The sequence below is a fragment of the Somniosus microcephalus genome, chromosome 3, assembly GCF_052327205.1.
Source record: "Somniosus microcephalus isolate GS21.2 chromosome 3, FLI_Smic_1.0, whole genome shotgun sequence".
Taxonomy (NCBI): domain Eukaryota; kingdom Metazoa; phylum Chordata; class Chondrichthyes; order Squaliformes; family Somniosidae; genus Somniosus; species Somniosus microcephalus.
The window spans coordinates 156,946,530-156,960,126 of record NC_140989.1 but is presented as its reverse complement, the minus strand read 5'-3'; the positions used below and the strand labels follow the sequence as shown (position 1 = coordinate 156,960,126).

General features: G+C 44.6%; 1 protein-coding gene across 2 annotated transcripts in view; it reads right to left on the bottom strand.

The window, feature by feature from the left end:
- LOC147121489 (ral GTPase-activating protein subunit alpha-2-like) overlaps positions 1 to 13,597 on the bottom strand; it is a 290,657-nt gene that overhangs the window by 94,647 nt on the left and 182,413 nt on the right. For both annotated transcript variants that reach the window (XM_085981771.1, XM_085981770.1), the window contains exons 4-5: positions 6,905 to 6,962; positions 1,575 to 1,618 (exon numbers count right to left, since the gene is read on the bottom strand). In XM_085981771.1, the coding sequence (XP_085837897.1) occupies positions 1,575 to 1,618; positions 6,905 to 6,962 (102 nt within the window). The remainder of the gene's footprint in view (positions 1 to 1,574; positions 1,619 to 6,904; positions 6,963 to 13,597) is intronic.

The following is a 13,597-nucleotide window of genomic DNA, read 5'->3' as shown; positions in this document are numbered from 1 at the left end:
CCCCAGTCGCCCTCGTCTCTTTCCCCCCAGTCGCCCTCTCTCTTTCCCCCCAGTCGCCCTCTCTCTTTCCCCCCCGTCGCCCTCTCTCTTTCCCCCCCGTCGCCCTCTCTCTTTCCCCCCGGTCGCCCTCTCTTTCCCCCCGGTCGCCCTCTCTCTTTCCCCCCAGTCGCCCTCTCTCTTTCCCCCAGTCGCCCTCTCTCTTTCCCCCCAGTCGCCCTCTCTCTTTCCCCCAGTCGCCCTCTCTCTTTCCCCCCAGTCGCCCTCTCTCTTTCCCCCCAGTCGCCCTCTCTCTTTCCCCCCAGTCGCCCTCTCTCTTTCCCCCCAGTCGCCCTCTCTCTTTTCCCCCCAGTCGCCCTCTCTTTCCCCCCAGTCGCCCTCTCTCTCTTTCCCCCCAGTCGCCCTCTCTCTTTCCCCCCAGTCGCCCTCTCTCTTTCCCCCCAGTCGCCCTCTCTCTTTCCCCCCAGTCGCCCTCTCTCTTTCCCCCCAGTCGCCCTCTCTCTTTCCCCCCAGTCGCCCTCTCTCTTTCCCCCCAGTCGCCCTCTCTCTTTCCCCCCAGTCGCCCTCTCTCTTTCCCCCCAGTCGCCCTCTCTCTTTCCCCCAGTCGCCCTCTCTCTTTCCCCCCAGTCGCCCTCTCTCTTTCCCCCCAGTCGCCCTCTCTCTTTCCCCCCAGTCGCCCTCTCTCTTTCCCCCCAGTCGCCCTCTCTCTTTCCCCCCAGTCGCCCTCTCTCTTTCCCCCCAGTCGCCCTCTCTCTTTTCCCCCCAGTCGCCCTCTCTTTCCCCCCAGTCGCCCTCTCTCTCTTTCCCCCCAGTCGCCCTCTCTCTTTCCCCCCAGTCGCCCTCTCTCTTTCCCCCCAGTCGCCCTCTCTCTTTCCCCCCAGTCGCCCTCTCTCTTTCCCCCCAGTCGCCCTCTCTCTTTCCCCCCAGTCGCCCTCTCTCTTTCCCCCCAGTCGCCCTCTCTCTTTCCCCCCAGTCGCCCTCTCTCTTTCCCCCCAGTCGCCCTCTCTCTTTCCCCCCAGTCGCCCTCTCTCTTTCCCCCCAGTCGCCCTCTCTCTTTCCCCCCAGTCGCCCTCTCTCTTTCCCCCCAGTCGCCCTCTCTCTTTCCAACAACATGCCCTCAAAAAAGCCTCGGCACCGCCGGGCACTCTAGCTAGTACATGTATAAAGCATATCACTCAAGAGACTTGGCATGAACTACTACAAATTAAGCCACATCTGCTGTGCACTAATTTCTAGTGATGTCTGTACTTTGTCAGAGGGACAAATATTTCAGTTTACTGCAGCGTGGGGCATTCAGCAGATTGCTGGGGCATCCTCACAATGTGGATGCCAAAAATCATGGGATGGGTCATTAACAGGTCACTCTCTCACACCTCCTAGATCTTAACTGCGAAACAGGCCAAGGAATTGAATGCTTAATCATCCTCCCCACCCTACGCACCCACCATCACCCCCCCACCCCCACCACCACTCCTGTGGTCTCAATTAGTGCCTAGAGAACCAGAAAAAGGAGGGAAATAAGCTGAAGAGTACAAGGGTACACAGCCTCACCAAACAAAATAAATTGAAGTGCTTACCTTAACAGAGTTTCCAGTGTGCAGAAGTTTCTTCAAAATTGAGCCTAAAATATTAATTTGGATGCAAAATGGAAAATTAAAGATTGCAGATGTAAGCATGTAAATAATACAAGCAGCTTCAGACATTGTTAGTACAGGTAGACTATTCTTTATCCGAAAACCTCGGATAAAGGAGAATTTCGGATTTCGGAAGGTGGGTCGGCGGGGGTCCGCGGGGGGGGGGGTCGGCGGGGGTCCGCGGGGGGTCGTGCGCACGACTTACACTGACGCTCAGCGTAAGTCAGTCGGGGTCGGCGGGGGTCGGGGCCGGCGGGGGGGGGTCGGCGGTTGTCGGGGCTGGCGGGGTCGGCGGTTGTCGGGGCCCGCGGGGGGGGTCGGCGGTTGTCGGGGCTGGCGGGGTCGGCGGTTGTCGGGGCCCGCGGGGGGGGTCGGCGGTTGTCGGGGCTGGCGGGGTCGTCGGCGGGGGGGATCGGCGGTTGTCGGGGCCGGCGGGGTCCGCGGGGGGGTCAGCGGTTGTCGGGGCCGGCGGGGGGGGGGTCGGCGGTTGTCGGGGCCGGCGGGGTCCGCGGGGGGGTCGGCGGTTGTCGGGGCCGGCGGGGTCCGCGGGGGGGGGTCGGCGGGGGGTCGTGCGCACGACTTACCCTTTATCCGAACTTCCGAAACCGGAACCCTCTAAAAACCGAAGGTTTTTTCGTTCGTACGCACGACTTACGCTGAACGAAAAAACCTTCGGTTTTTAGAGGGTTTCGGTTTTCGGAAGTCCGGATAAAGGGTAGTCTACCTGTATAGCGAAGCACAAAAAACTCTAATTTCTTATTAAAAATCCTTACCATTTGAAAGGGCTGCAGAGTGCATTTTAATTGTGTAGTTACAACTTACTGAGAATATATGAAGAATCCTCAGAAAAGTTAATTCAGCTATACCAGTAAGATCAGTTTGGTTAAAATGTTCCAGACAGACACTCCCTGCCACCCCCGCACCAAGTTTATCCAAATAGAAGACCCATACGGGGCAGGAAGGTTCCAAGTTCAATCCCAGATCTAAAACTGAATTAGCTAACTTCAGTTCAACCTCTTCAATACAGTTCACCTAAGCACCCGCAGGTTAGAGAGAGGAAAATACTTCAGGGTTCCCACTTCAAATCACTATGCAAAAAGTGGATATTGTGCAAGGTCAGGCCCAATCTTCACTGTGAAGCTATCCACAATCACAAAGCTTGCCAAAGCTAACGGTCAAGGCTCACACACTGATAATGGCAATTGTGGCAAGGTATCAGAGGAAAACTGGAACCCATGGATCTGTTCACCAGCAGGAGGCAATATCTACAGGAAGTAGGAATAGAAAATCGTTGCGGGAAATTGCTCCCCAGAGATAATTATCTCTCGAATTTCTTTAACAGAATAACAGACTGCAAAAATAAGGTTTTATTACTAATTTATCAAAATAAACCCCCAAATAAGAAAAAAATTATTGGAAAGCAGAGGAGTCAGGGAGAAAAAAATCTAATTCCTCAAAGACTCAATTGGTAACACTCTTACCAAGGAGTCAGAAGGTTGTAAGTTCAAGACTCCACTCCAGAACCTGAGCACATAAGGTAGGCTAGCATTTAATGCAGTACTGAGGGAGTGCTGCTTTGTAGGAGGTGCCATCTTTGGATGAGACGTTAAACGGAGACCTTATCTGTCTGATCAGGTGGATGTGGCACCTCAAAGAATAGCAGGAAGATCTGCCAGAGTCCCAGACAACATTAATTTCTCAACCAGCATCACCAAAACAGATGAACTAATCATTTATCTCATTTGCTGTTTGTGGGATAGGGTATCTGATCCCAATCTGATGACTGAACACATGAAAACCAAGGAGAACCCGCCCATCAGGCCATTTCATTCCAGTGAGAGCTCACAGTGGCCGCAGTCTTGCCTGGCGGAAAGTGTTTAGTGGTGACATATGGTACTCCAGACTGAATCCGAGAGATGTAACTGTATAACCACAAACTAATGTTCAATTACACATAACACACAAGTCTGATATCCACTTAAATGATGTACAGTAATTAACCATCAGCATCAACTCTTGATCTTGTGAATGGTGCGCAATACTTTATAAAATAAAAATAACTGGTATTTTAACAGTATATTTCTTTTATTTTTATGATGATCAACAGAAAGTGGACTGTATTAAGTATAAACATTAATTGATCAGCCAATGAAAGATAAACCTTTTGAATTAACTAGACAAGAGCCAACATGGCTGATGAATATAAAAAGCCCAATGCCAAGTCTAGCTAAACTCCTGTCAAAGTGTGAATATTGAAGAATAAAGAGACTGAAACCAGCTATCTTGAATTCAGTCACCCACTACAATAAGGAAGAAATAATTTGCATTTAAAACCACCTGATCACATACCTCAGGATGTCCCAAAGTTACAGAATCTACAACAAAGAAACAGGCCACCCAGCCCTACTGGATATGCTAGTGTTGATACGCCACACGAGCTTCCTCGTACTCTAATTACCTCTCCCTACCCTGCTCCCGTGTCATTCTATTCCCTTCTACCTTGTGTGCATCAAGCCTTTCCTAAATATGCCAATGCTATCTGCTTCAACCACTCCATGTGGCAGCGGGTTTCACATTCTCACCATTCTTTGTGTGAAGAAATACCTCTTAAATTCTTTATTTGATCTGTCAGTGGTCATCTTATATTTATGCGTCCTTGCTCTGGGCTCACCCACGCGGAAAGCTTCTCCACAACTGCCCTATCAAACCCCTTCATAATTTTAAAGATGCTATCTTTTCTTTTAGCCTTCTACTTTCCAGAGAGAGCAGCCCCAGCCTGCTCAACCTTTCCTGATAGTTGCGTCCTCTCAATTCAGGTAACATCCTTGAAAATCATTTCTGCATTTTCCCCAGTGCTTCAATATCCTTTTTGTAGTATGAAGATCAAACTGCACACAGTATTCTAAGTGTGCTCTATCCAAAGATCTATATAAATTTAACATTACCTCCCTGCTTTTGTATGCCACTGCTCTAGAGGTGAACCTCAGTACTTTGTTGGCACTCTTTATGGCCTTATCAGCTGGTGTTGCTACTTTGAACGATTTATGCATCTGTATTCCCAGATCTCTTTGCTGCTCTACCCCATTTAGTGTCTTACCTTCCAAGGAATAAATGGCCACCTTATTTCTCCTACCAAAATGGACCATCTCACACTTCGCTATATTGAATTTAATTTGCCATTCATTTTCAAGCCAGCCTAGATTATATGCTCATATCCGTACTGAGACTTGGACCCACAACCTTCCCAGTTAGAGAGGAGAATGCTACCAACCGAGCCAAACATACTATGGCAATTACAAAATTTCAACAAATCACAAGAAATGGGCAACCAATTCCCCACCCACCACCCCCAAACCCTTTCCTCAATCATACCACTAAAAGGAAATATCTCCTTGCATTTACAAGGCTACAAAAATATTTTAGTAACTATTAGGTTTCATATGTCGATGTCCTTATATAGTCACTAAAATAAGAGATTACTGCTATACAGGAAACTTTGTGCTATCCGGCACAGACAGGACCGAGCTGTTGCCGTTCCCTCAAAACTGCCGGATACTCCAGCGCTAATGTTGAAAGATACGGAAGCTTTTGAGCTCCGTATCGATCAACAAACCCTGTTGCCAGCTTCTAAACAGTCCAAGCGTCTCTGTAGCTTAGCAACAGCTTCAGCAGACCTTGCAGAGCTTGACTGTTGAGGAAAAAAGCGAGAAGAAAAAAAACCTAACGAAAACGGCTCCTGATTTTTGCCGGTGGCTCGAGCATTCCGGACAGTTAGCCTCCGGATAACACAAAGTTTCCTGTACTATATATTTTACAACAGTAGCCTTTTTTTGTTGTGTTGCAAAGAAAAAGTTATTCAAAGAAGGGTTTTAAATCCTAATTTTCAATTTTCCCCAAAAGTTCATATTTTAGGTTAGTCCCACACTGTAAATTTATTTCTAAGGTACTCAGTTTATCATTTTGTGTTACCAAGAGATATGAAGTGTCTTTATGTTCAATTATCACAATGGAATAAAAAAAACTTCAAGAAGTCTGTGTTCTTGCAACTCTGGCCTCGTGGGCAACCCCACTCCCTTCATCCCCACCACTGGCAGTTGTGCCTTTAGCCGTTTATGTCCGAAGCTCTGGAATTCCCTCCCTAAACCTCACCACCTCCCTCTCCTTCTTTAATACCCTCATTAAAACCTATCTCTTCGACCAAGCTTTAAACCGCCCCTCCTAATATCTCCTCCTTTTGGCTCAGTGTCAATTTTTGTCCGATTACACTTCTGTGAAGCGCCTTGGGATGTTTTCCTACGTTACAAACGCTATATAAATGCAAGTTGCTGCCGCATCTACTAAATATATTTAAAACTTCAAATGACTTTTCTGTAAAGTTGATGCAACGGCTCATTTTACAGATGTCTTCCTGAAATAAAACACAACCTCTGGCCCTTTGTCCTAACCCCTTACTTCCAAGTATTATTCATTTTGTCACATCTATTGTTAAGCCGCCATTCATCTGAGCGATTCAGCAGTTAATTACAAAGCTGAAAAATCATCACAGGAAAAATATTCTACTGAAGTCAACAAAGGCAATGTCAACAGCAAGTGAAAATACAGATCAAGGCGGTCACACTACATCTATACCATATGAAAAATAATACAAGCATAAAATAAAACATTTTAAATTTCTTTACAAAACCCTAACAGCACTTTTGAAACAGGAGATTGCAATGTTTTTGATGCCACAAAGACATCTGACACTAAAATAAGCGACAAAAAGGAAACAGGAAAGAAGAAAAATTAGTTTTGGCATGTATTATTGTGATTATGAAAATTAAGGAAGGATGTTACAGAGAAGGAAACCGAAAAGAACAGGAGTATGAAAAGCTAAAGATTGGCACCCATATGGAACCAAGGCACTAAAGTAAGCTGAGTGCACCAATGTTTTACACAAATTTTACAAATTAAGTTTAGCATGATATATAGGAGGGCTTTAAAAACATTAAAATAAACCCCTAGTTTTTTATGATTACGAATGAGTAAGTTGAGGATGAAACTGTATGGACAGAAATTACTGTATTTACAGACATTGAAATTTCTTATATAAAGATACTATACCGTCATCATTTAAGAAATATTTGACTCATAACCTTAAAAAAATGTAATGGTATAGATTACAGAAAGAAAAAATGTTTTGGGTAAAGATCGCACTTTATCATAACCAAGCAGAGATTCCTAATTGCTCGGTGGTTTGTAAATGTCCCACAAATATACCCCATTCTTCTTACCTATGCTGTGAAATTGCCATCTGTCGTTGATCTTCTCAGGAAGAAGTTGAAGTATTTTCTGTTCAAGGTGAATGAAAAGTACAAATTGAGATGCGTATATCTGTATAACACCACTAAATCCAAAGCTTGGGGTGACCACACTCAAACTTTGAATCAAACCACCCATTTTTGGTTAGCGTTTTAAACGAGAGGTGGGAAAAACTGTGTGTGGCAAATACAAATTAATCTGGGAAAAAAATTACATAATAGTTCAAAAAGCATAATGTTTTTTCACTTAATCATCTGAGCTACAGAGATGGTAAAGTTAAAGGCACCAGCTGGAAACTTTTCAGATACAGTTATCAGTTTTGCCAGATGCAGAATTGTACCACAGACACCTATTGCATAACCAAGAATTGAAAGGAATAGGAAAAAAAAACACTGGAATGTAAATTCATTTTTGATTTTTCTTGACCTATAAAGGTCAAACTTGTCTACATGGAAATCCACACATTAGCAATTTCAAAACGTGAGAATTGATAATATTAATCTCTCGTAATTTATGCTACAGAAGGTAAGTAAATTGCACTTGTGAAACTTATTATTAGTGCTTAAAATAACACGATTCTATAATAAGGGAAATGGCTTTATTTAAAAAGACACAAATAGGGTATACATTTAAATGGAATAAAATCTGCACGCTTTGTTGTGAAAGATCTTCCTATGTATATCTTAAAAACAGTCCTGCATCACCATTCAATTACATGCAACAGTAACAGGCATTTATATAGCACTCCTCACATGAAGGGAGATATCTCAAAACATTTTACACTGAGGGGAAGATGCCAAGCAGGAGGGAAAAAAGGATAACGGGTTGGATAGAGTAGGAAGCCAAGAGCATAGTCGAAACCCTATGGAAGAGGTTATTGAAAACAGGAATGGAGGTAGCAGGACAGTGTGAACTAGGCAGGGAGCTCCAGACGACAGGAGGGCAGTAGCTGAACAAGCAGCCACCAACAGAGGAGTGGGGGATAAGGAGTATTGGAGGTGGGGAGAGCACATGCATGGATGCAAGAGATCCTGGACAGAAATCATTGCTCTGAATAAACCTACAGTGAATTACCAGGTGACAGATTTACCCAAAAGGTTGATATAATAATTATTAATAAATCATTCAACATGACATTTCTGCAGCTACCAATCTGCTCAACCACACCCTCAACACCACCTTTGATGACCTAGTCCCTATTAAAACCAATACTCTCCCCCTGGTATGGCCCTCATCGCTGCTCCCTTAAGTCCAAGAGAGACAGACTTGAAACGATATGGCAGACAACTGGTTTAGCCATTCATCGCCAGCTCTGGCTGGACCACAAAGCACTATCGGGTCCTGCTCTCGTCTGCCAAAACTGCTCACTATTCCAGGATCATTCTGGAATGCAAATATAACCCCCGGTTTCTTTTCTCTACTGCAAACCGTTTTCTTAAACCACTCTCCCCTGTCTCCTCCACCTTCACCTCCAACAAGTGCAAGGAGCTCATGGGCTTCTTTGTCTCTAAGATTGAGACCATCCATTCAGCTGCCTCTGCCATTTCCCTTCCTTCCGCTAGCCCACCGGGCCAAACTTCCTCTAAGGTTCCCCCCCGCCCTAGCCCTGAACTCGCATCTTTCTCCAGTTTCTCTCCGATCACCCCTCATGCCCTCTCCAAGCTCATCTTGTCCATGAGACCCATCTTCTGCTCCCTTGACCCTATTCCCACTAAACTGCTGGAACTTCCTTTTCTGGCTCACATGTTATCTGCTATTATTAACAGTTCTCTCTCCTCGGGTACTATCCTCCTCTCCCTCAAATCTGCTGTCACCACCCTCAAAAAAACAATCTTTGGTCCCTCCATCCTTGCAAACTACCACCCCATCCCAACCTCCCTTTCCACTCCAAAGTCCTTGAAAGTGTTGTCGCTTCCCAAATCCATGCCCATCTTTCCCGGAAGTCCACGTCTGAATCCCTACAATCAGGTTTTCACCCCTCCACAGTACTGAAATGGCTCTCAAAGTCACAAATAACATCCTATATGACAATGACAAAGGTAAGATATCCCTCCTTGTCCTTCTCAACCTGTCTGCAGCCTTTGACACGGTTGACCACTCCATTCTCCGCTACTGCCTCTACACCGTCGTCCAGTTGGATGGGACTGCACTCGCTTGGTTCCATTCTTATCTATCTAATCGTAGCTAGAGAACCACCTGCAATGGCTTCTCTTCCCACACCCGCATCGTTACCTCTGGTGTCCCCCGAGGATCTATCCTTGGCCCCCTCCTATTTCTCACCTACATGCTGCCCCTTGGCGACATCATCCGAAAATACAGCGTCAGTTTCCACATGCATGCTGAGAACACCCAGCTCTAACTCACCACCACTTCTCTCGACCCCTCCACTGTCTATAAATTATCAGACTGCTAATCCGACATCCATTATTGGATGAGCAGAAATTTTCTCCAACTAAATATTGGGAAGACCGAAGGCATTGTTTTCAGCCCCCGCCACAAACTCAGTTTCCTAGACACCGACTCCATCCCTCTCCCTAGCATCTGTCTGAGGCTGAACCACACTGTTCGCAACCTTGGTGTCATATCTGACCCTGAAATGAGCTTCCGACCACATATCCGTGCCATAACTAAGACTGCCTATTTCCACCTCCATAACATCGCCCGTCTCTACCCCTGCCTCAACTCATCTGCTGCTGAAACCCTCATCCAGGCTGGCTTCCCACGTTCTACCTTACGTAAACTTGAGGTTATCCAAAACTTGGCTGCCCGTGTTGTAACTCGCACCAAGTCACATTCGCCCATCACCCCAGTTCTCGCTGACCTACAGTGGCTCCCAGTTAAGCAACGCTTCGATTTTAAAATTCTCATCTGTGTTTTCAAATCCTTACGTGGCCTCAACCCTCCCTATCTCTGTAATGTCCTCCAGCCCCACAACCCCTAGAGATATCTGCGCTCCTCTAATACTGCCCCCTTGAGCATCCCTGATTATAATCGCTCAACCATTGGTGGCCGTGCCTTCTGTTGTCTAGGCCCCAAGCTCTGGAATTGCCTGCTTAAACCTCTCCGCCTCTCTACCCTCCTTTAAGACTCTCCTTAAAACCTACCTCTTTGACCAAGCGTTTGGTCATCTGCCCTAATTTCTCCTTATGTGGCTCGGTGTCAAATTTTTAAAATCTTATGATGCTCCTGTGTAGAGCCTTGGAATGTTTTACTACGTTAAAGGCGCTGTATAAATACAAGTTATAGACGGGTTGGTCAGATGGGCCGAACAGTGGCAAATGGAATTTAACCCTGAAAAGTGTGAGGTGATACATTTTGGGAGGACTAACAAGGCAAGGGAATACGCAATGAATGATAGGACCCTAGGAAGGACAGAGGAACCTTGGTGTGCATGTACATAGATCCCTGAAGGCAGCAGGACAGGTAGATAAGGTGGTTAAGGCGGCATATGGGATACTTGCCTTCATTAGCCGAGGCATAGAATATAAGAGCAGGAAGGTTATGATGGAGCTGTACAAAATGCTAGTTAGGCCACAGCTGGAATACTGTGTGCAGTTCTGGTTGCCATACTATAGGAAGGATGTGATTGTATTGGAGAGGGTGCAGAGGAGATTCACCAGGATGTTACCTGGGCTGGAACGTTTCAGCTATGAAGAGAGACTGGACAGGCTGGGGTTGTTTTCCTTGGAGTAGAGAAGGCTGAGGGGGGACCTGATTGAGGTGTACAAAATTATGAGGGGCATAGATAGGGTAGATAAAAAGGAACTTTTCCCCTTAGTAGAGGGGTCAATAACCAGGGGGCATAGTTTCAAGATAAGGGGCAGGAGGTTTAGAGGGGATTTGAGGAAAAACTTTTTCATCCAGAGGGTGGTTGGAATCTGGAACTCACTGCCTGAAAGGGTGGTAGAGGCAGGAACCCTCACAACATTCAAGAAGCATTTAGATGAGCACTTGGTCTGTAGCCTTGTATGCTATGGCATTTCAAGTGCTGGAAAATGGGATTAGAATAGATAGGGCTTGATGGCCGGCGCAGACACGATGGGCCGAAGGGCCTCTTTCTGTGCTGTATAACTCGATGACTCTATGAAGTAGTTGTTGTTCTTGTTGTCGTAATAAATGATGAAGTAGTGAGAAATGAACTGTTTTGGTTGCAAATTAAGTAAAGCTGCACCGTGCAACAGTACCTGAACACCAGAAATATTGTAGGATATAAAATCCTCATGCCCGTTGAAGGAATTTGTTACTTTATATCCCACGAGTTGTATACTACTGCGGTATATAGTGTACTACTAAAGTAAAACCAGAGAGCTAAATATTGACATTAAATCATGATATTTAAATCTTCACTTTATAAGTGAGTAACTGGGAGACAGTGTTAGCAAAGTATATTTTACATGCCTGATACCACACATTCACAATTGTTATCCTATCAGCATATGTAATATATGGCAGGTGGGGTGAGACTTATGCCTGCCTTAACTCCTTCAACCAAATCTTGGAGAAAAAAAATCTTTAGCTTATGTACAGTATATCAATTTAATACAGCTTAAAGCCATTTACTCATAGGAAATATTGAGTAGAGAAATTGCAAGTACTGTGGATTACTGAGGCTTTAAGCAGCTGCTTTATGGATGCGATCGTGATCCAGAAAATAACACGGAGAATAAGAATTTGGAATTATTACTGAATCCTCCCTAAAGCCAACTGTCAATCACTATGTTTCTGACCTTTTGTCTTTGACTGTTCGGTTCCATGATTTTCTCATAAGTAAGAATCCTTTCATCAATTCCCTCACAGTCTCGGTTGTGTTAACAGTAACAGCCCATTGTAATTATTCAAAGTCAGTAATCAGTTCTGACGAAAGGTCTACCTGAATTGATAACCCCTCTCCCTCTTTTCAGATACAGACGGACCTGCTGTACACTTCTGTTCTTATTTTGTTTATGTTTTTGGTTCCTGGGTGCAATACAAGGCATGTCAATTCATTTATAATTGAATTACTAGAATTTGCATTCACTCTCGAGGCTTGTAACAGACAATCCTGAACTACTTAACTTAATGGGAAAACACAGATCTGCCTTAGACATCAAACATAACAAATGGGTTACTAGAGTCCATCTGAAACATAAGGAAATTGAATTACAAAGAAATACATTTTTTCCAAAATGAACACTTTTTTAAATTTTCAGCGTAGTTTTCAATTCTTGCATCAATGATGTACTGAATATAACAAAACACATCTCTTGTCAGTGATGCATTCCCAACAAAAATTTCCTCTTTTAATATTGTTCAGTTAAAAGATGTTAATAGCTTAGGAAATTAGTTTAACTAAGGAACAATGCCCCTCAATTACTGACCAATAAGGATAGCCAGTACGGATTTGCTAAAGGCAAATCGTGTTTAACTAACTTGATTGAGTTTTTTGATGAGGTAACAGCGATGGATGAGGACAGTGCAGTTGATGTGTATATGGACTTTCAAAAGGCATTTGATAAAGTACCACATATTGGGCTTTAATTCAGCGAACAAGCCTATGGGACAAAAGGGGCAGTAGCAGCATGGGTACAAAATTGGGTAAGGGATAGAAAACAGAGTTGTGGTGACTGGCTGTTTTTCGGACTGGAGGGAGATTTAAAGTGGAGTTCCCCAAGGTTCAGTACTAGGACCACTGCTGTTTTTGATATACATTAATGACTTGGACTTGGGGGTAGAGGGCACAATTTCAAAATTTGCAGATGACATGAAACTTGGAAGTGTTGTAAACAGTGAGGAAGGTAATAATAGACTTCCAAGAAGACAGACAGCCTGGTGGAATGGCGGACACATGGCAGATGAAATTCAATACAGAAAAGTGTGGGGTGATACATTTTGGTAGGAAGAATGAGGAGAGACCATACATACTAAATGGTACAATTTTTAAAAAGGGGGTGCAAGGAGAGAGACCGGGAGGTGCTTGTGCACAAATCTTTGAAGGTGGCAGGACAGGTTAACAAAGCAGTTAATAAAGCACACGTGATCCTGGGCTTTATAAATAAAGGCATAGAATACAAAAGCCAGAAAGTTATGCTAAACCTTTATAAAACACTAGTTCGGCCCCAGCTGCAGTATTGTGTCCAATTCTGGGCAGCACATTTTAGGAATGACATAAAGGCTTTGGAGAGGGTACAGAAGAGATTTACTAGAATGGTTCCAGGGATAAAGGGAATACAGTTGTGTGGATAGGCTGGAGAAGCTGGATTGTTTTCCTTGGAGCAGAGATGGTTAAGGGGAGATTTGATAGAGATGTTTAAAATCATGAAAGTTTTAAATAGAGTAAATAAAGAGAAACTGTTTCCAATGGCGGAAGGATCAATAACCTGAGGGCACAGATTTAAGGTGATTGGCAAAAGAACCAGAGGCGGCACGAGGAAAAACTTTTTTATGCAACGAGTGCTTAGGATTTGGAATGCACTGCCTAATGGTGGTGGATACAGATTCAATAGTAGCCTTTAAAAGGGAATTGGATAAATACTTGGAGAAAAAATTGCAGGGATATGGGGAAAGAGTGAGGGAGTGAGACTAACTGGATTGCTCTTTGAAAGAGCTAGTACAGACTCGATGGGCCAAATGGCCTCCTTCTGTACTGTACTATTCTATGATTCTATGACCAAGGAATCTGTTTTAGT